Source organism: Mauremys reevesii, linkage group 5 (genome assembly GCF_016161935.1).
Source record: "Mauremys reevesii isolate NIE-2019 linkage group 5, ASM1616193v1, whole genome shotgun sequence".
NCBI lineage: Eukaryota > Metazoa > Chordata > Testudines > Geoemydidae > Mauremys > Mauremys reevesii.
The window spans coordinates 96,613,629-96,637,323 of record NC_052627.1 but is presented as its reverse complement, the minus strand read 5'-3'; the positions used below and the strand labels follow the sequence as shown (position 1 = coordinate 96,637,323).

The 23,695-nt window shown below is 40.7% G+C and overlaps 1 protein-coding gene across 6 annotated transcripts in view; it reads left to right on the top strand.

The window, feature by feature from the left end:
• The window catches only part of FAM114A1 (family with sequence similarity 114 member A1), a 53,620-nt gene extending 34,995 nt beyond the window's left edge, over positions 1-18,625 (top strand). For 4 of the 6 annotated variants that reach the window (XM_039539912.1, XM_039539909.1, XM_039539911.1 and 1 more), the window contains 6 exons: positions 5,546-5,631; positions 6,938-7,099; positions 8,500-8,639; positions 10,311-10,383; positions 13,153-13,206; positions 16,013-18,625. In XM_039539912.1, the coding sequence (XP_039395846.1) occupies positions 5,546-5,631; positions 6,938-7,099; positions 8,500-8,639; positions 10,311-10,383; positions 13,153-13,206; positions 16,013-16,114 (617 nt within the window). In that variant the 3' untranslated portion in view covers positions 16,115-18,625. The remainder of the gene's footprint in view (positions 1-5,545; positions 5,632-6,937; positions 7,100-8,499; positions 8,640-10,310; positions 10,384-13,152; positions 13,207-16,012) is intronic. The other 2 variants (XM_039539913.1, XM_039539915.1) reach the window with 2 other exon arrangements.
• Positions 18,626-23,695: the final 5,070 nt, after the last annotated feature.

The window sequence follows — 23,695 nt, the reverse complement described above, 5'->3', positions numbered from 1 at the left end:
ATTACAAACGCTGTGAATTTCTTTCTCTGGGCCTGCTCCAGAGCCCTCTGAGCTGAGAGGGAGTTTTTCCACAGATTTCAGTGGGCCTTGGATCAGGCCTTAAAGGCTTTTTTTTTTAACCATCCTATAGAATTATATAGAGTAGCAAGGATATAATTTTTTATTAAATTTTATAGGATGGTTCGAAAACTGTTGAAAATTTTTAATTATCTATAGGCCCTTTCCATTAGGGCAGGGCTGGCATCTCTGTGGTGAGCACACCCACATGAGACACTTGAGTTTTAGTGCTTGCTGCTGCCTTCCCCTTCTGATTGGCCATGCACGGAGCATTGCAAAGACACTGTGCACATCTCCTTACATTGCCCTGCAATGTCCCCTCTAGACAACATCTTTGAGGGTGCCTAAGAGAATCCTACTTATCTTTTCTCAGCCAGAATAAAATGTTGGGATCTTCAGGAAAGGTGTAAAAAACAGGAGAATGGGGGAAGGGGTTTCTCATGACTATCGGGAGGCCTGTGAGACAGGAGCACCAGGCCGTGCTCTGAATTTAACACATGCATTCCTAAATGTCTTTATTGAGTGCAGCCAGTGAATAAAGGCTCATAAAACTTAAAGAATTCAGTTAATAGGGCCATAAAAGGCTATTTTAATCTGTCATTTTAAAATAAATATGACATCCAGCATCTTTAAATTTAATTCTGCTAATGATGTAAATGTTTGTTCCCCCTACAGAGCACAGTTTTATTAACTGTTGCAGGTTTCTAATTCAGCCAGCCTTCATTGGCGAACGGCTATATAATTTAAACTAGGTTTCTATTCTCCACTTACCGTGGTTCATGTTTCTGATCCTATTTACAAAACCAAATGCAGCTTCTCAGGTTGCACTGAGGTGTGTCCTTCCCAGAGCAGATTCTTGGTCTTTTTTCTTTTATTTGATTTATTTACCTAAAATGATTTGTTTAGGGCCCTTCGGCAATTTGCCATGATATAGTCCTTAGCTACGTTGGGAAAATGAGGTGTGCTTAATACTATTTAACAGGTTTTTCAATACCACTGAGCACCTCATGTGAACAAAAACAGTGTTGTTTAATTATTAGTTAGCTGGTCCTGGTCAAACCCAGGGCACGTCTTCACTGCAAATAAGAGGTGTGTTCTTAACTTGAGTTAGATAACTCAGGTTAAAATCCCAGCAAAGACAAGGCAGTTGAGTTTTATCATTAGTTACCAAGTAGAGTTAAACTCCAACTCCCCTATAGTCTTTAACTCAACCCGCTATCTTGTGTTAAAACTAGAAATGCCTTGTCTTCAGTGGGAATTTAATTCAAACCTTTTTTTCCCCAGTGAAGACATGGTCCTAGACAAGATGTTTTTGAACATGTTAAATTCTGTCTAGGTGCTCAGCAGCACCTAAAAACATGTTGATTAACACATGTTGGCTAACTGTCTTGCTAGACATCGTGTTTTCCCATTGTAGATGAGGTCACAGTATTTGATAGCGCTACAGTATCATTTGGCTGTGCTCTACATATACAAAAGATAAGAGATTTAACTGGAGGAAAAACACTTCCCTACCTTCAAATAAACTGTTTGGAGGGTTTCTTTCTTTGCTGTAACCTTGAGGACCCATCCTGGACCATTTCTCACCTTCTGTTGCTGCTCCAAGGATGTTACTACAGCTTTTGAGCTGCAGTTATCTCTGTGGAGCCTGCACAAGAGACAGATGTGTGAGGATCTTTGAGAAAGCTCATTTGCATAAATCTCATTCTTGGCAACTTTGGAATTGGGTGTGTAGCCTGTTTCCATGCCTTCTTTAGGATCAGACAGACAGGTACAATCAGCATCCACAGGAGTAAGGGGAAAGAGCACTTCTTGCTTCCAAAGGGACAAATGTGTTTTTGAAGTAGTTTTCTGTTTCCTTTCAAACTGTGGTGATATTCATGCCCAACAAAAGATGAGTATACCTGAAAAGTGGCTGTACTTAATTCTTAAGGCTACATTAATATCAATAACTTCACATGTCGCTACCTGACATTAAGGGACAAGGTAATTGAACTGGGTATCATATTTTATATGCCACAAGTTATCAGAAATTCTGGTACTTGTGCAATGTGTCAGTGAACAGCTTCTCTAGTTTCAGCAGGGTGCAAATAATGACACAGTTAAACATAGACATTTTTGTTGCCCATATCTTTTCCATTTCTAATTTCATCTTTTATAAGATGGGGCAACCAGAACTGCACACAGTATTCAAGGTGTGGGCATACCATGGATTAATTTAGGGCATTATGATATTTCTGTTTTATTGTCTATTCTTTTTCCAGTGGTTCTTAACATCGCTAGCTTTTCTGACTGCCGCTGCACATTAAGTGGATGGTTTCAGAGAATTATCCATGATGATTCCAAGATTTCTTTCTTGAGTGGTAACAGCTAATTTAGACCCCATCATTTTGTATGTGCATTACTTTTCATTTATCAGCATTGAATTTTACCTGCCATTTTGTTGTCCAGTCACCCAGTTTTGTAAAATCCCTTTGTAATTCTTTGCAGTCAGCTTTGGACTTAACTTTGAGTAATTTTGCATTATCTGCAAATTTTGCCACCTCACTGTTCACCCCTTTTCCAGATCATTAATGAACATGTTGAGCATCACTGGTTCCAGTTCAGATCCTTGTGGGGATCCTGCCATTTACTTCTCTTCTTTGTGAAAATTGACCATTTATTTCTATGCATTATTTTCTAGCTTTTAATCAATTACTGATCTATGAGAGGATCTTCCCCCTCTTATTCCATGACTGCTTAGTGTGCTTAAGGGCTTTTGGTGAGGGACCTGGTCAAAGGCTTTGTGAAAGTCCCAAGTCACTGTATTGATTGGATCACCCTTGTCCACATATTTGTTGACACTCTCAAAGAATTGTAATAGATTGGTGAGATGTTATTTCCCTTTACAAAAGCTGTGTTGACTCCTCCACAAGATATTGTTTTTATGTGTCTGATAATTCTATTTTTACTATACTAGTTTCAACCAATTTGATTGATACTGAAGTGAGGCTTACCATCCTGTAAAAGCTAGGGTCACCATTGGAGCCTTTTATAAAATCAGCATTATGTTAGCTATCCTCCAGTCATCTGGTACAGAGGCTGATTTAAGTGATAGGTTACCTACCATAGATACTTTAGGAGATTACATAGATAAAATGGTAGAATTGCATGGCAGAAATTGTCATCTTGGAAAGCATTATCTGTGATGTCAAAGATAAACTAAAAGATAGTAAAATATATGCATCTTGGGAAGCCCCACAGAAACAACACAATAGGCCCTTGGGAAACAATGATTGTAGTTTGAGCTGTCACAGGCAGACAAAAGGAATCTGTATGACCAAGTTGGAGGTCAAGCACAGAGAATCTGTGGTTTACTCACAAACATTCTACAATGAGAGAAAGTTCCTGCACCTTAGACCAGTGGTTCTCAAACTTCTTTTTTCGTGGACCCCTTGAAAATTGCTGAGGGTCTCAGTGGACCACTTAATGATCCTTCCAAATGTTGTTTGTACCGTTAGCTAACTATTGTAAAGCGCTTTGGATAAAAGAGCTATATGAAAAAAACCTTAATAATTGTTTTTTGTTCTACAAATAAAAGCACACAACTCATATTTTAATATCAGTAGTCTGACCTTTCTAATGCAATGGATGTGCCCTCTCTTCCCCACCACAGCAGCCCCTGAGCTGGGGCTGGCAAGGAGGGGGTCTCTCTCTCTCTCCCCCGCCGCAGCAGCCCCTGAGCTGGGGCTGGGAAGGAAGGGGTATCTCCAGGGCCGGTGCAAGGATGTTTCGCGCCCTAGGCAAAACTTCCACCTTGTGCCCTCCCCCGCCAAGTCCCCACCCTGAGGCGTTCCCCCCCCCCGCAGCAGCTCCCCCACTCCGCCCTGAGGCCCCCCCCCACGGCAGCTCCCCCCCTCTGCCCTGAGGCACCCCCCTTGCGGCAGCTCCCCACCCTCCACCTAAATGCCGGCGGCGACCAGGGCGGCCGAAGATCCGGCCGCCGCAGTCGCAGCCAAAGAAAATGGCACCCCCCAAATCCTAGTGCCCTAGGCGACCGCCTAGGTCGCCTAAATGGTTGCACCAGCCCTGGGTATCTCCCCGGCCAGAGCAGCCACGGAGCCAAAGCTAGGAAGGAGGGCTGTCTCTCCCTGGCAGCCGCAGCCCTGGAGCTGGAGAAAGTCACCTCTTTCTCTGGCCACCGTAGCCCTGCATGTCCCCAATTCCCCCAACCCCCTCTTCTCACCCCAGTGCCCCCTCCAACCTACCCCTGTTCCCCCCCCCCAAGGCCAACACCTCACCTTATATGTGCGTCTTCTCCAGGGTCCAGGCACTTAATTAGTGGAGCCACACCTGCGCGGCTCCACTAATTAGGGAGGTGGCCCTTCATTCTTTTGTGTGTGACCTCCCAGGCACGCACCGTAAAGGGAACTATCCGCGGACCACCTGAATGGAGCTCATGTACCACTGGTGGTCCACAGACCACAGTTTGAGAACCTCTGCCATAGACTAAACCACAAAAATGAAAGTCTTGCTTAACCAGAGTTCAAATTTAAAGTAAAAAGGAAATTACCCTCTTTAGCTGTAGTCCCCACAGAGTGAAAGGAATTATTTTGGGGGTAGTTTTGTGAACTATGTTATACAGGAGGTCAGACTAGATGATCACAGTTATCCCTTCTGTCCTTGGAACCTATGAATAAGCAGGAAACACCCTTTACCTTATATTCTCTAGTTATGCTGCTGTGTTGTGTATATATATTCTCATTTGAGAAAAGGGGCTTATCTGTTGGGAGTTGTATGTGTTTTTCCCTGGTGATTCTGCTGACCCACTGCAATTCTGGGGAGGTAAGCCACAACCTGTAACTTATACAGAATCATAGAAATGAAGGGCTGGAAGGGACTTAGAGGTCATCTAGACCATCCTCCTATGCTGAGGCAGAACCAAGTATACCTAGACCGTCCCTTACAGGTGATTGTCTAACCTGTCCTTAAAAATATACCTCTGCCGTCTCCCTTTTTTCCTTTGATGAAACAAAGAGTGGAGACGTTCACATTTTGTTAGTCTAACCCAGGGGTTGGCAACCTCTGGCACGCAGCTCGCCAGGGTAAGCACCCTGGCAAGCCAGGCCAGTTTGTTTATCTGCCGCGTCGGCAGGTTCAGCCAATCGCGCTCCGACTGGCCGCAGTTCGCCGTCCCAGGCCAGTGGGAGCGGCGGGAAGCTGTGGCCAGCACATGCCTTGCCCGCGCTGCTTCCTGCCTCCCCTATTGGCCTGGGACGGCGAACCGCGGCCAGTGGGAGCTGCAGTCCACTGAACCTGCCGACGCGGCAGGTAAACAAACTGGTCCAGCCCACCAGGGTGCTTACCCTGGCGAGCTGCATGACAGAGGTTGCCGACCCCTGGTCTAACCAGTGCTGGTTCTATATTGGGGATCTGATCTTTGATTTGATTTTTGACTGCTATGACAAAAACAACATGCTCACAGAAATAATCTTATTTCCTTTTGCAGCAGACATGGAAGAAGAGTTTGTTAGCATGCTTACTGAGCTGCTGTTTGAACTGCACGTTGCTGCCACTCCTGACAAACTTAATAAGGTTGGTGCAAGTTACAGAACCTGCCTCCACTCCCTAGTATAAAGAAGAACTAGTGGGCACTGCTCTGAAATTCGATGTAGAGTAGTATCTAGGGTGGCAGATCAGAGCACAAATGGTGGATGGCACAGAGATGTTAAATAGAGAGGGCTGTGGTAGAAGAGATTAGGTGAGTCAGTCCAGAACCAGGGGGCCAGGCTAGCTAGCTAGCTACTCTCTCACTGACAACCCAGAATGATGGGCCACACAAAGAAATCTCAAAGTGGGAAAAGCTTTAGTAGATAGAATAGTATGAGAGGGGTAGCCATGTTACTCTGGATCTGTAAAAGCAGCAAAGAGTCCTGTGGCACCTTATAGACTAACAGACGTATTGGAGCATGAGCTTTCGTGGGTATTCCACTACATGCATCCGACGAAGTGGGTATTCACCCACGAAAGCTCATGCTCCAATACGTCTGTTAGTCTATAAGGTGCCACAGGACTCTTTGCTGCTTAGATAGAATAGGGATCTTTACATGAGGGCTTGGTTTAGACTATTATGGTCCGTCTACACAGACCACAGCAAGTCTACATACTTGGGTAGCAGGGCTCGTGCTAGCACTGTCAAAATAGCTGTGTAGAGAGTGCTTTGAAGTTGCAGCTTGGGCTCTGAAGCCCATCCCCCTCCAAAGGCTTCAGTGTCTGAACTCCAGCCTGGGATGCAACTTCAAAGCACTGGCTACCCCACTATTTTGAGAGCACTACCATGAGTACCACTAGCCTGAGTCCATTTACTGGAAATGGCTAGTGGTACTCGTCCATTGACCAGTTGGCTGGAAAGACATCACTGATGCTGTTTCTGCTTTGATCCACTTATAGGCTTGGTACTAAGCAGTTCAAAATCCAGTTGCTTTCTTTCTAATTTTGTTTCTGAATTTGGACTTGTTTTAGCTTATTCAAAGAATTTGCTTATTTTTTTCTTTCTTTATAAAAATTCTGCTTCACTTTTTCACTCAGATCTTAATTTCCCTTTTCTTTTATTTCTTAGATACATCCTGCATAAAACTGAGATTTTGGTAACCTTAATCTTAATGATAGCTCTATATGCAGGTTAAGGGCAGCATAATATAGTTCAGTATATGGCCATAGGTGAGCAATGCTTCAGTGGACAGAAAGATTTTCTCCTATGTACATGCCTGATGTAAATAAGAATTTTGAGTGGAACAGTAAAACTAGGTAAAGAAATGTACTGTTAACTTGTGTTTCAGCAACATTATTTGATCTTCCACTCTTGAATAATAGGAGGTTTTTTGTGGGGTTTGTTTGGCAGGCTAGGAAAAAAGCTCATGACTGGCTAAAAGAAACCAACTTCTCCACATCACTAGACTTGGAAGAGAAGCGAGAGGAAAACAAAGAAGATGAACAAAAGCCTGAACAAGGAGGAGGAGATGGTGATAATAAAACAGAAGAAAAGAAAAACAAAACCGTGGAGGTAAAATAGTCCTAGAAGGAGTCAAGTAACAGAGGGGTAGCCGTGTTAATCTGGATCTGTAAAAGCATGTCATGCATCCGACAAAGTGGGTATTCACCCACAAAAGCTCATGCTCCAAAACATCTGTTAGTCTATAAGGTGCCACAGGACTCTTTGCTGCTTTTCCTAGAAGGAGAAATTTCATAAACAAAATCATAATCTCTTTGGCTGGATTCTCTACACAACCAGCATTTGTGCTTCATCCTTATGAGTGGTGTGTTGTTGTTTTTAATATCTCCAGAAGGAGAAGTTATTTAACTTTATAAAGGAACTTAAAAGAGATGGTAATCAATAACTATGAGCCTAATTCTGCAAACCTTACTTATATAAGTATTTTTCACCATTAGATTATTCTCATGAGTAAATAATCAACAGGATCAGACCCTCTGCCAATAGTAACTTTTTAAACTTTAAAAAAATTAAAAGCCTCAAATATAGCTTTTACACAAAAGATTAAATTCAGGGAGATGGGAAAATCCTATGGTGTTTTGTCTGTAGCAATGTACCATATTTAAAGTCATGTCTCAACATTTGGCAGTGACTCTTTCTTCAGATGCCAATAAATGAAAAAAATATATGATTAATTTATATTTAAATTCATGGATAAACAGATTGGCAAAATAGCAATATTATTTACTAGTCAAACCAAAAGGTTACGCTTTTTTTTTTACAAAAGGTCTTCCTTAAGGCTAAATATACCCACTAGTGCTATTGCCTTCTGTGGGTCTAGTTAACTGTGGCTGAATTTCTTAATTTAAGTTATGACAGTGTTAAATTGTGTTGTTTTTAATGATCTCTAATAAAAAAAAATCCATTATGTTCCCTTTAAAAAAATCCAAACACTTTAAAATGTAAGAAACTGAGTTGTACTGTGATTATGTTATTGCAGATTTTCAGATACTGCTAAACCACTGGGAGTTGAGATTAGAAAGAGTTTTATGTATTTTGTTGCTAGCAAAATGAATTTTTTATCAGGAGTATAATTCATTTTCACTATGGAAATGTGCTTTGGGAATGGCATGATCCTCTCAACTCCCTATGAAATCAATGTACATTGCATGAGTGTTAAGGGCTCAATTTCAGCATCTATCAGGACCAGAACCAAAAACTCCACCATAGAAACTCCTAGGGCTCGACCCTGCTCCCATTGAAATGAATGGCAGTTTTGCTTTTTCACTTCTCGGAGATAAGCAAGCATGAGGTCCTTACACTTGCATCCCCTTTTCCTTAAGGATAGGTAACAGCTGGTATTCCTTGGCTTTGTATGCACTGATATATCCCAGTTTGTACTCTGCCGTAGTTTACAAAGTCTCTTTTTTAGTCTATAGAAATTATGTTACTGTTTCTTGGTTTCATTTCAGGAAGTCTACATGCTATCCATTGAAAGCCTTGCTGAGATAACAGCTCGTTGTATCGAACAGCTTCATAAAGTAGCAGAGTTAATTCTTCATGGGCAAGAAGTGGAAAAGACAGCCCAGGACCAAGCAAAAGTTATGACAAAGTGAATATATATTTTTTTATTTTTTATTTTTGTCATCAGTATGAGCTTGCTTAACATTCGCACAGTTTTATTGAGTCCAGAGCTTTTGCAGACACCATAACACAGCATGGATCAACAAACAGGACTGACTTTAGAGTTTCTGCCACACTATTTTCAAAGGCAATCAAATCACAGACTGCCTGTGATTTGCTGACATGCATATCAGATATATTTTTACAAAAAACACAACAGATGTACTGGGAGGAGGGACAGCTCAGTGGTTTGAGCATTGGCCTGCTAAACCCAGGGTTGTGAGTTCAATTCTTGAGGGAGCCGTTTAAGGATTTGGGGATTGGTCCTGCTTTGAGCAGGGGGTTGGACTAGATGATCTCTTGAGGTCTCTTCCAACCCTAATAATCTATGATTCTATAAATTGATGACTTTTTGTTGCTATATTAGAGATTAAATGTGCACACTCATTTTAGGTGCACTTTTTACCAGCACAACCAAAGATAGTATACCAACATGCACAGAATTCACTTTTACACTCCACAATAGGGTCTCATCATTTGTACTCTGCCAAAAGGACACAAAAATCTATTTCTAAGCAATTATGCCATATTCGTCACCAACGCACTGCCAATCCACAGGCAGGGCTGGCTCCGGCGTTTTTGCCACCTCGAGCAGCAAAAAAAACCAACCACGATCGGCGGCAATTCAGCAGCAGGTACTTCCGTCCGAGAGGGACCGAGAGGCCCGCTGACGAATTGCTGCCGAAGAGCTGGACGTGCCGCCCCTTTGCGTTGGCCGCCCCAAGCACCTGCTTGCTGTGCTGATGCCTGGAGCTGGACCTGCCCAGAGGTGTGGGCACCTAACTTCAAGAATCCCAGGTTCAAAACTGGGGCCTAAGGATCCAATCCAAAACCCACTGAAGACAATACAAAAACTCCCACTGACTTCAGTGGTGTTTGGATTAACCCCTAAACACATGACCCCCACAAGGTGGTGAACATTCTGATCCTGATCTAGCAATGTACTTATACACATACTTAATTTTAAGCATGTGAATAATCCCATTAAAGTCAGTGCAGGCACTTTTATTTAAAATTCAGTACTTAAATTGTCTGCTGGATTAGAGCCAGAATGTTCTGCTCCTTGCAGGATTGAGCCCCAGCTGAGGTACAGTTATATAACAAGTCAGTGACAGAGCTGGGACTAGATCCAGATCTCCTCATTCACAACCCTGTGCTTTAACCACTAGACAATGTTTCTTCTGTTAATACAATCCACTGCTTTGGAGAGAAAAAAAAACTCATTACATTCTTTCTAGCTGGAAGCAGGAGTATTTATTTCCAGTGGTATTTTTAGTCATTGGGTTGGTATAACCTTAAGTAAAGCAATAATTAGACTAAAAGTCTAGTATTTTTACAAAAAAACAAAACCGTGCCATATCAAAAGAGACCAGTGTTTGATCTACTCTGGTATCCTGTCTCCAGCTGTAACCAGTGCTGGATTTTTCAAATCCAAAGCATAAAGCCTCCTTCATGATTCTACTTACCAGTAGAGGAAATCCCAGGACACTTTAAGATAAAATTTAATTGATTAGAAACAAGATTGTCGGCAGAACTTTGACTTCTGAGATGAAGCAGAAGTATATTTTTAACATTTGTCTCTTTTCTTTTTTATAACCAGTTTAACAAGTGCCATGTGCAATGAAGTATTGTCTTTATCTAAGAAGTTTTCTGATTCTTTAACTGCCACTGGGGTAAGATATGAGAGCATTTCCTTTTTATTGTTCGTTTATTTTTATAAACATAACCTCTTTAAGAGAGATTCTCATCCCCTGTGAAAACTGGCTTTATGTGCAAGACTAGAAATAGGGCAGGCTGGAGTCCTCTCCAACCCCAGCCAGATCCAGAACACAGAGCACCCTTTCTGCAGATCCACCACTGTTGCTAGATCCTGTGATATGCCCTGCCTTCCTTAGGCTGGTTTTGTAGCAACTGGATCCACAGAGTTCCTGGACCTACTAGGTATCCCTCTGCCATTCCCCCAGCCCACTCCCACTGAGTGGCCCACACACATACAAGAACTGCAGCAGCTCCTTACCCAGCCCTTCTTCTATATGCATCTGTATTAAAAAAAACAAAAACACCCACATACAACATTAGGAGCATTATCACGGGCAGTATGTTAACAGAGGGATTTATCCCATAGTGACTGATAAATCCCCTGGTGTTTGTAGTGAGCAGATTGAAAGGCTAGAGAATCTATTCTTTTTTTTTTTTCTGTTTAAACAAAATCACACTCTCACTATAGCAAGTAAACAAACTTCTATTTAGTGCTCTGGCTGGAAACATTTACACTTTGTTCCTGAAAAATGTACAGAGGATATTACTAGTGTAACATAGCTTGTGTGACCTGAAATGGGGGAGGAGTGAAGACCTTTAGGGGAGTCAGGGGAGCAGAGGTGATAAACTCAACCACAAAATATTTTTGAACTTACCTGACAATCAAGTGATCTGGCATGGTCCAAATGGAAAAAAGTTGCTCTTTAGAAATAGTTTTGTGAAGCCATGTCTGGTAGGGATTATCCAGGGAGCATGAATTCTTATCAAAGACATGGAAGTTTCCCCAGGCCTGTTAGAATTTTAAGAGGCTCCTGCGAGCTACTTCAGGGCATCACTGGATATTTTTTTTCAAAGTTATTTAAAAACTAACATAATTTATTGGATTGCTTTTATTTTGAATAATTTACATTGCTTCCAGTTATTTCAGATGAATCTGCCTATTTCTGCATTTTCTAAGCATGTTTTAGCATATAAATGTATGCACTCAGAAAAAATTAGCCATGAAATATTGATCAGACCCAACTCAGGATATTCAGAGCTAAGGATTTCACAGCAACTTTATTTCTGCCCCTTGGTGCATAGGCATTCGGGAGGGTTTTGCGTTACAGGAACACAGATTTCAGGCCCAAATTGTCACTGGGCACTGAGAAGTTGGGCACAAGGAGCTCTCCAACCCCCAGTATGCTCCACACAGGGGACAGCCTCAGGCCCTGTGCTTGGTGCAGCAGAACCACTGCCCTATCCATATGTGCCTTCAGGGGCACACGTTGTGCCAGCGGGGAAAGAGATGATGCTGGCTCCCACCAGCACTAAGGAAAGCAGGAAGCATCATCCAACAGGACTGTATAGGCTGTGTGGATGGGAGCTCAGCAAAAAACGGTGTCACAGGGAGTCCAGTCCCTCCTTGAGCTCATCACAGAGACAGTGCATCTTTACATTGCTCCCATTGCAGGATGTACAGAATTACATCCTATTACATGCGTCTAACATGATAATTATAATGTGCACAGAGTTAACCACCAATCAAATTTTCCAAATATTTGGCTAACTCACATACCCAGCTGGGTTGATTCTGGACAAAAGGTAACTTTCTGGGAATGCCACAGGCCTCTGCAATAGTTGTTTAGAATGGAAGAGCTCTATCATCAGCAGTGCTATATAATTCAGGCATATAGTCATTATAATGTAATTGTGGCCTTTTTCCTAAAAGTCAGCAATTATTCAGAACTAGGAAGTATCTCCTTTGTTTATCGCTCTAGATTTCTTTCTTCCTGCTTGCACTTACCATTGATTCTTACAATCAATAGTGTTTAATTGACACTACTTTCTTTATGTTTAAGAGGTTTATTGATAATCAGCTAAACAAGGGGATATGGAATAGATTTTCTAGTTCCGGACAATAAAGATACTGTTCTGCTACTTCTCTTTCTACCCTCCTTCCCTCCCCCTTCCACTTCCCCCTCCCCCACTTTCTTTTGTTCTTCCATCTCCCTACAAACTGCCTCCACTTCTGTCCTTTCCGTTCTTTTAAAGATACTATTTATCTCTTCATAAACACATTTCAGTGCTTAAACTGCTTACAAGGTGTGAAGATATTTGTCCTGTTTCTTTAACTCTGTAATAGAAACCAAACAGAACAGGGGCCTGCGAAAGTTCTAAGCAGTGAATTGAAAAAATACTGTTTTATTTGTTCTAATAAAGTTCCCTGTTCAGTTTTAGACGAAAGCAATTATTTCTGCAAGTCTCTGCCATCATTATGTGGCAAGGCAAAGTGCAGAGAGAGAAGAGGCTCTGACCACATCTACCATTTAAAAAAGTGCTCTCCACTGGCCAGTCCTAAATTCTTACAGATGGCCTCAAATTCTGTGGCATTTGACATAGCCAAAGAATCAGATAAAACAATGAGCTCATCTTGTACACTGTGATACCGTACCAGGCAAATAGAGAAGTATAGACAGATGAGTGTTAAATGTTATCAAAAGTAGTATGCCATAGTATTAAAATTATCTTGAACATTTGTATTTCCTTGAAAACCTTATTTTCGTCAAATAGAATCAAGCTGAGCCAAGGCTTTCTCAAAATTCATACAGCCGAAACTGATCCATTACTAAGCAAATATATTACTGTTAAATATCTGTGTTTAGCCCTGGCATTACATCTTGTCAATATTTGTCTTTCTACAGAGCAACAAGAAGGCAGAGCTCCTCAACCCAATGGTCAATAGTGTGCTATTAGAGGTAAGCTTTCAATTTCTTCACAATAGGAAAAACTTTGATAAACTCATTTTGAAATGAAGCACACACATTTATGTCCCTATAAAGAACCATAAAAATGTAATGGTAATGGCATTGTAATTCTGTACCATCTCATAAACAACTCCATTTTGGGTTCAGAAGTCATCCACAAATGCTGGACCAGAGCAGTAATACTAAATTTTGTCAGGATTCCTAAGAACACTCTGACAGAAGTGAAATGCTTTTCTTACTGTGTGTTGTAATGTATTGACTAAGCTGGGTGAACAATTCACAATGTGCAATTTATTCAGTAAGTTTAGCCTTTTTTCCTGCTCAGATATTGCCTATGAACAGACTATGGTTATTAATCTATTCATTATTTGTGATTGTGCACATAAAACATTTGTCAAACAAATAATTTCAGGCTATGGTTAGCTTGAACAGTTTACTGTGATTGTTCCTTCCAGGATTCAATATTCACAGGTTGAGCTGCAAGGATACTCAAGTATAGTAGTGGTGTTCTTCCCTCATTGGTTGATCTAATCTTCAAACACTACAATGATCTAAAACAAGTTTTATTTTATGATTAAATTAATCTTGCCCATGATCCCACACACATACAACCACACTAAATTGCACTTGTACAAATATTCACAAGTGCATAAAAATAAGAGCAATTTTGGTCAAACCAAAAGTCTGTTGAAGTCAAAATGTTCATGAATATTTTTTCTCATTCATCACCCAGTTCTAGTTTTGACCAAGAAAGGCTTAGTAAGTTTTAGAAAGTCCCTGCTTTTTACTCAGTTTTACACTCAGGTTGACTGAGACAGAAGGAATTCAAAAGACCATAATATCAACAGACAGTGATTGGCTCATATAGGATTAAAGTTTATTATATCTGTGGCACCCATTCTTTTGCTCTGCCAACTAGCCACATGTTCTCTTTAAACATAAAAATCTATACCGTACAGAATGCGCATTGTTACTATGTAGCTTTCACCTAACATTGGGGACCCATTTACAAAAAAGGAAAAAAGAGCTATTATCTGAATAGTCAATAGCAAATAGACCAGTGGTTCTCAAACTTTTGTATTGGTGACCCCTTTCACACAGCAAGCCTCTGAGTGTGACCCCCCCCCTTATGAATTAATAACTTTCTTTTAGTGCATTTATGCTGCAATATATGAATAATTTTAAACTCACTGATTTCAGCCATGCTACATCCTCATGCAGCAGGTCTGAAATTAGTGGGGGAAGTTGATTCTGCTCCTGACCGCATGCAGGTATATTCCACCTACGTTACGCACACAACTCTCTCTAGAAGGTGATGCACAGTCAAAGAGGGGACAACATACCTCTGTATATAATGATGCTTGCATGCTATAAACTTTTTACAAAAAAGAAAAGAGTTATTATCTGAACATGTAAGAAGTGGGTATTCACCCACGAAAGCTCATGCTGCAAAACGTCTGTTAGTCTATAAGGTGCCACAGGATTCTTTGCTGCTTCTACAGAACCAGACTAACACGGCTACCCCTCTGATACTTAGATAAGGTTGTTTATCTCTTAAGCAGACAGGTAAATAGCAGTGTCCTCCAAGGATGTGTACTGAGACCTCAGTGGTTCAACATCTTCATTAATGATCTGGAAAGGGGAATGAACAGTGTGATGGCAAAATTTGGTATCTTAATTTTGTAAGTCCAAAGCTGACTGCAAAGAGTTACAAAGAGATCTCACAAAACTGTGTGATTTGCCAACAAGATGACAGATGAAATTCAGTGTTGATAAGTGCAAAGTAACGCACATTGAAAAACAATCCCAAATATATGTACAAAATGATGGGGTCCAAATGAGCTGTTACCACTCAAAGATTTTGGAATCATTGTGGCTAGTTCTCGGAAAACACTCAATGTATAACAGCAGTCAGAAAAGCTAACAATGTTAGGAACCATTAGGAGAAGGATAGACGATAAAACAGAAGATATAATCCCACTATATAAATCCATGGTATGCCCACACCTTGAATACTGCATGCAATTCTGGTCACCCCATCTCAAAAGAGATATAAGAATTGGAAAAGGTACAGAGAATGACAACAGAAAGATTAGGAGTATGGAACATCTTCCATAGAAGGAGAGATTAAAAGGCCTGGGACTGTTCATCTGAGAAAAGAGACAAGTAAGGGGGGACTGAAAGAGGTCTATAGAATCATGAATGTTATGCAGAAAATGAATAGGCAAGTATTATTTACCTCTTCACATATCACAAGAACTAGAGGTCACTCGATGAAATTAAATAGGCATCAGGTTTAACACAAACACAAGGAAGTACTTCTTCACCCCATGCACAGTCAAACTGGGGAACTCATTACCAGGGGATTTTGTGAAAGCCAAAAATAAAACTGGGTTCAAAATGGAATTTTATAAGTTCACAGAAGATAAATCCATCAATGGCTACTAGCCAAGATGGTCAAGGATGCAACCCTATGCTCTGGGTATCCGTAAACCTCCAGCTGCCAGAAGTTGGGACTGGAGGATAGGGGGTAGATCACTTGTAATTGCCCTCTTCAGTTCATTCACTCTGAAGCATCTGGCACTCGGTCCTGTCGGAGACAGGATAGTGGGCTAGATGGACCATTGGTCTGACTCCGTATGGCTGTTCTTGTTGTGATTTCCAGTGTACTTGGATAGAGCTTTTAAAATCTCACATGAATTTGTATCCTGATGTAGCATCAACCAGACTGAGTATGAATAGAGTCACTGAGATAGATGAAAAATATGTTACTGAATCACATCTTTTCTCTCATTAGGGCTGCAACAGCACTACCTATATTCAGGATGCTTTCCAGCTATTGCTTCCAGTTCTTCAGATTTCACATATCCAGATCAATTGTTTGAAAGCACAAGAGTGAAAGTTTCCCAGCAGTTGTCATCACTGTGTGTAAAAGAAACCACAAACCTAATCTCTTTAATGTATGCAATTTGAAGAGATGGCACAAAAGACGTCTGGCCACAGAGGGGCCTTTTGAGGACACTAAAAGCCATTTTGCACAGGCAGTACTGAAAAATATTTGAGAAAAATCAAATACAAATTCTTTAACTAGATGTAGTTATTAGAATAGGTAATTTCTTTTCAAGTTATTGTATATTCTTCACATCAGTTTAAACTGATGAAGTGTTTATTGAAGTTAGTATTGACTTCAATATGAAGCAGGTAATTAATGTTGACACTTTCAATTCTAAACAGTGATGTCTGAAGGACATTTGAAAACAATGTTTTTTAAACATTTTGGTCCAGATGCACCATTTCAAAATTCCCAATTTTAATTCTCAGTTTAAAATGTTTACTTTTGAAAGTTAGTTTCTGTATTTAACCTTCATTAACTCTCAAGTTAACTTAAGCAAATGAACTGTGTTTTGAGCATTCCAATATTATTTTTTCAGTGACAGTCTGATAGTAATCCTTAGCACTCATACAGTGCTTTGGTGTTCAAAGAGCTGTACAACATTAAGCAAACTTCAGCCAATGAAAATTCTGAAAAATATGCATATCAGACACTATACTGAAGTGAAATTGTCTGAGCCAGTTAGAGCACAGGCAAAACTGTACGTGTGCTGACCCACAATTGTATACCTATTGTATTTATGCCAGTCCCTTATCTCTGATTGGCCGAAAGACATTATAGGTCAGAGTAGAGGGATTTGTAGAGTAATCACACTCTACAACTACACATGCATCCGATGAAGTGGGTATTCACCCACGAAAGCACATACTCCAATACGTCTGTTAGTCTATAAGGTGCCACAGGACTCTTTGCTGCTTTTACAGATCCAGACTAACACGGCTATCCCTCTGATACTTTACAACTACACAGTAATTTAGCAAATCCCTTCACTTTTGTTGGCAGTTTCCTTTGGAACTCCCAATCTGTATGCCCATGACAAACGTATTGCCTCATCTTCTCATCCTTCTCCCCAATCTATCATTTCACCTAAATGTGGATTTTAAATACAGTTTTTTTAATAAAAGGGATTACTGCTAGGGAGGGATTGGAACTAAGTTTTCCTATAAGGGTCAAAGAGGAGGAGAAGGAGTTATGAGAAGATTGAGTTGGGAAAGACAAGGCAGGGAGGTCACAAGTTGAAGCATGTTGTGGGAACATGGAAGAGGAATTCTGTGCACAAAACCAACCTGAGAGGGCGGAAAGCATATTTCAGTATAACAGTAATTTAAGGGTTCTTGTGTTAAACTTGGTGATATCCATATCTTGGGCTTAATAAATTCACAGTCTTCAGCCTCAGAGTTTATTTTGGCCAGGTTAAAATTATTACTTCATGGCAGTAGAAACCTTCAGTTATTTAAGTAGCCAGTTCTCCTGAATTGTCCATGTTTATTACATTTTTCTATGCTACACTGTAATTTTTCATATTGATATAGTGATGAGCTCTATTTAAATATTGTAAAATTGTAGCTAACATCTGAATGTATTTAATCATTGAAGCAATGTGTTCACACATCATAAACATAATCAGAATAGAATACTCGGAAATGTTATAATTGTATTTGTTAGAAATGAGAAGCCATGTATCTGCCTAGGCATGGTAACTGTAGGGAGCCTAAATAAGAGATGACAGAAAGCAAGTATGTGTCTCTGCCTTACATAATGAGGTCCATATTCTGCTGTCACCTGTGTAGTGACTATGTTTAATATTTCATCATTTAGATGGGAGATACTCATTATGTAGTTCTGTGGTTTGTTATGCACAATTTCTATTCTGCCTGTGCAGCAGAACTTGGCAAGCTAAACCTGACATTCATTATTACTTACACCATCTTGAAATAATAGCCCAATATAAAACAAAGAGGGGCACTTGGGAAAGTATAGAAAAGATACTGTAAAGTGGTAGGCAAACTTACGGGCTGGGAAGGTAGAATAAAGCTCTCAACACTAGCCCTCCTTCCTCAAGGCTTGTTTTATTTCCAAATACTAGTCCCAAAACAAAAGCAAATAAATTTGAAATATTAGGTATTAACTGCCCAAATTTTCCCCAGCATCATCCAGTTGGGAAGGGAAAGGACACCTTTTCCCATTGATAGCCCCACCTAGCTACTACAGAGAGACCCACACTAACTTCCTAGAATCTGGGTCTCTCCTTTTTGTTCCCCTGCCCCAGAGAGAAGAAGCCAAGCTTTGTACTTCATTTCCATATACCAGGTCACAGGTTTTCTCCTAGTCATGTGCCCTGCACCTGCAGCTCCCAATTTTAAAGGGCACAAATCCACCACGGGTGCATTGGGATGTATGCATGCCTCCAAGGCCTAGTGCCCTATTCATTATTTAAAGCAATATTTTTGTTTAATCACAATGTTGTCAAACCGGTATATCGTGCATGATTAAAATCCTGTTTTCATTTTAAAGGGAGAGTATCACAAAAAGTAAAGTGCCTTTATTTATCAGTTATTATGTCTTAGCTGTTATTGACTTTAAATTAGTCTGACCATTAATTATAGTTGAGAAAAGCCTTTCAGTTCAAACCAGACTTATCAGAATTGTGCATTAGGTATGGGTAAGTGTGATATTGCTGCCAAATGAATCATTTCTAAGGAATAGTTATGGCAGTTTCATATTACCCCTATGCGGAGGTTAATCTTTTTGGATTTAAAATTGGGCAAGTGTCTCAGGTTTCCTCTGGCATTCAGAGCAAGATACATATAGTTGAACCTGACAAGGAAACACTGAAGGGAACAGTGAAAATTGGTTGTCTAATAAAAATGTTCTTTTAACTAAAGGTTGAACAGAATTGTATGGAAAACCCTAGGGGATACAGTAAGGAGCTGTTGAGGGGAATTATTTGAGACAGGGGATTTCTTATTTAAGGTGGCCTTTAGAACACTGTACTACTTAAATTATGCATGTAGTGTATCAGTGCTTTGACCTTAAGCGAAAAGAATTTTTTTGAAAAAGAAAACGATATATATAATTCCTCGTAAAATCTGCACAAAGAAAATCTCAAACTACTAAATCCTAAATATTTAATTTAAAAAAATCTTGTTTATGAAAGTCACTTATACTCATGGACAAACCAATTTTTCATATTGTAGAACATGATATTTAGTTGTTGCGTAATGATTCACTTTTATGAACACTTTTACTATCCAGAGACGAAGGCTTCAGAATAAACTAGGCTTTTACACACATCATATTGAAAAAGTGTGTTGAGCTGGAATGTCTGCACATTTGCAAACCTGCAAATAATCCCAACTATTTCAGGTGACTGCTTCTAGCTCAACTTTAGTTTGGTTTCACACTATTTGACAGGGCATTTTTTGTATGTCTGTATCAAAAGTATTTGCATTTTTTCCAAAATGGAAAAAAGAAAGGTATAATTTATTTATTGCTGCTATTTGCTGTTCAATTAAATGGCTTTTCTCAGTGACTGACTCCTACACTACAGCATCCACTGCCTAACACCACTGAACAAAGGAACTGCCACTTCCACTTTTTTGAAGTCCTTTAGATTATCCACTGATTATCTTTTTCTAAATTGTAAAACATACCTCTTTCTTTTTTACTTGTAATAAATGATTGCAGCCAGCAGCATTTCAGATGTTTTATTAACGATGCCAGTGTCATCAGCAAGTCAGGCTTCATAACAACTTCAATGAGTCTGAAAGGTAGACGAGTCCTGTTTGACACATTAGAGAACTTTTACCTTTGTCTGACTCACAGAAGCACTTTTTATCACATGAACAGTCACCCACTAGTAGTAGTATTTATTAGACATTCTATTTTTAATTCAGAATGACAGCCCTGTCTCTTCTGTTGGTCTCAGAGGAATGGAAAGACTGGGTAAGGACTTTTCTGAGATCTTTTTAAAGCCATCTCAGAGCAAGGCTTAAAGAGACACTGTCAACTAATCTGACCTACTTGGAAATTGTTGCAATCTGACTGGAAAGCCCTCTGGACTTTAAACAAGTATAATTCATTTACCGAAAAATCAAATTCTGCTACTGAGAATATGAGGACTAAAATAACCACTCTTATCATAGAACCTATGCATTTCCATTATTTTGATACCTGACTCAGCATATCAACAATGTTGCTGTAACTCATGGTTGTTGATGAGTGCGCATAAATGTGGAATTAAAATTAAAACAGTCATAATTTCAGCTGTATTCCCAAGCCAGGCAGGGAGAAAAAAAGGACCTGATCTGTGGCAAAAGGGAGATTTTTTTTAAAGTTCTGATGACAGTACCAGAAGAGACTTTTTTTTAAAGTGCTGAACATTGCTTAAAATATTGAAGAGATGACATCTAATTAGTTCCAGCAGGATCTGAGTCACAGCCTTTCTGAAGTAAAACAAAAATTAAGCATGAGCATGCAGAAGATGAGGCAAAGATCAGAACATTCAAAGAAATAAAACACTAAGGAATGAGGGCAGTTACTTATCAAACTTGATCTGCAATGCTCACTTCCCCCATCATATTTACCTCCAACCCTTCTCTCCAAAGTGCAGACCTGCTAAAAAATCAGCAATAGAGGAGGTGCCCCACTTTGATTGTGTCCCATTACCATCTTTGGAGAAGATTCTCTAATGGAGTTGAGCTCTATTAATTCCGGTTCTTAATTGTTTCCCCCCTAGTCCCCCAGAACTTAATGAGACTATTACCTATATAACATCATAGTAAAGTGCATAAACTGTAGAAAACAAAACAAACCCCATAACAAGGGCTAATTGTAACTCTATGAATGAAAGCTGCTGCGGTTGAAAAGGGAAAGCATGAGGACACTACGCACAAGTAAATGACGGGTCTTTCTCTTGTGCATGACAGGGTGGAGGTGCATTTGGCTGCAAAGTATTCATAGATTCCAAAGCCAGAAGGGACCACTCTGATCATCTAGCCTGACCTCCTGTATAACACAGGCCATAGAACTTCCCCAAAATAATTCCTAAAGCATTGCTTTTGGAAAAACATCCAACCTTGATTTTAAAATTGCCTGTGATAGAGAATACACCACAACCCTTGGTAAATTGTTCAAATGGTTAATTACCCTCACTGTTAAAAATGTACACCTTATTTCCAATCTGAATGTGTCTAGCTTTGACTTCCAACCATTGGAGTGTTCTATACCTTTCTCTGCTAGACAGAAGAGCCCATTATCCAATATTTGTTTCCCATGTAGGTACTTACAGACTAATCAAGTTACCCCTTCACTGCCTCTTTGTTAAGGTAAATAGATTGAGCTCCTTCCGTCTATCACTAGAAAACTGGTTTTCTAATCCTTTAACCAGTCTCATGGCTCTTCTCTAAATGCTCTCCAATTTATCAACATCCTCTTTGAATTGTTGACACCAGAACTGGACACAGTATTCCAGCCACAGCCACACCAATGCCAAATGCAGAGGTAAAATGACCACTCTACTATCACTTGAGAATCCCCTGTTTATGCATACCATGATCGTATAAGCCCTTTCAGTTACAGAGTCACACTGTAAGCTCATGTTCAGCTGATGACCCCAAAATCAGGGCCGGCTCCAGGGTTTTTGCCACCCCAAGCAGGAAAAAAAAAAGCCACGATTGCGATCTGCAGGAGCTCTACCGCCACCGCTTCAGTCTTCAGTGGCAATTCGGCGGCGGGTCCTTCACTCCGAGAGGGAGTGAGGGACCCGCCGCCCAAGAGCCGGATGTGCTGCCCCTTCCCCATGGCCGCCCCAAGGAGGGGCGGCTCTAGACATTTCGACGCCCCAAGCATGGCGGCACGCCGCGAAGGGCGGTCTGCCAGTCGCCGGTCCCGCAGCTCCGGTGAACCTCCTGCAGGCGTGCCTGCGGAGGGTCCGCTGGTCCCGCGGCTTCACCGAAGCTGGAGGTCCACCGGAGCCGCAGGACCAGTGGACCCTCCACAGGCAAGCCGCTCTCCCAGCAACCAGCAGAGCGCCCCCCGTGGCATGCCACCCCAAGCACGCACTTGGTGTGCTGGAGCCTGGAGCCGCCCCTGGCCCCAAGCACCCGCTTACTGGGCTGGTGCCTGGAGCTGGCCCTGCCCAAAATGACCCCAAAATCTTTTTCAGAGTCTCTGCTTGTCAAGATACAGTCCCCCATCATGTAAGTATGGTCTACATCCTTTGTTCCTACATATACACCTTTACATTTAGCCATTGTTTGCTTATTAATTGAGTCCCCTATCAGACACTCCATTATCTTTTTGAGGATTGATGTCAGACTGACAGGCCTATAATTACCAGGGTCATCCCGTTTACCCCTTTTAAATACTGGCACACCATAAGCTTTCTTCCAGTCTTCTGGACCTTCTTCAGTGTTCCAAGATTCATTGAAAATCAGCATTAATGGTCCAGTAAGCTCCTCAGCCAGCTTTTTGAAAACTCTTGGATGCAAGCTTTCTGGGCCTTCTGGTTTAAAAATGTCTACCTTTAGTAGCTCCTGTTTAACATCCTCCTGAAATACTAGTGGAACAGAAACAGTGTTATCATCCTATGATGAAACTACAGCATTGGTTTTTTTCCCCAAATACAGAACAAAAATATTTATTGGACACTTTTGCCTTTTCTGCATTATTGATAATTCTACCATGCTCACTCAGTCTTATCCTTTCCCTTGCGGGAGGTTGGAGACCGGCCTCGCACCACCTTCTTGGGCTTCTTGGTTGGCGCCATGGAGCAGGAACCTCGTGGGAAGGAGACTGAGCAGGAAGCACCTCCTGTCAAGAAGAGGGGACTGAAGAAATTCATGCACATCCCTGCACACACCCCTTCATTGCACTTCCTTAAGAATATATCATATGTGTTCTGAGATAACTGCCTCATTGCATTATTTTCTTGCTATTTTCTTGTGCTGCATCTGATAACCTGATGCCTCTTCATTCTCCCACTGATGTCCTTACCCACAGCTGGGCACACATGAAAGGGGAATTTTCACATGCCAAGATGAAAGAAAGTAAATTTCAGTCACAGGGAGATGAAGTCCTGGGACAGAAAGATACTAGATCTTCTCAGTTTCTGTTTGATACTGGTGTTTTGAAAAGAATTATTAAAACAGAGAGATAATATTTGCCTGCATATTATATATGCATTTGCAATGTGATATGGATTTTGAGCTGCATACACAGAGGCATCACAGGGCAAGGTGGTAATAGTCATCCTCATCACAAGCCATGAAATAGCACACATGAAATAATGTGCTCAAGTATGGACACCTCAGTACCAGAATGATACAGACAATTTGGAAGAGAGCAACAAAAAGGTATGGATGGATTGACAAGGAGGAAATCAAATAATTAGCCCAATGACATCTAAGGAGGGAGAAAGAGGAATTGTATAGGCTGGTATAATGGGGTCTGGCAGAAGTAATGGAATTAAATTAAAGAAAAAATAGGCTTATATGAAGAAAAAAATTCCTGACAGTGAGATCTCTTTCAGTTATTGAGTAATATTCTATAGAAAGCAATGGAAGTGCCATCCCTTGAAGCATTTAA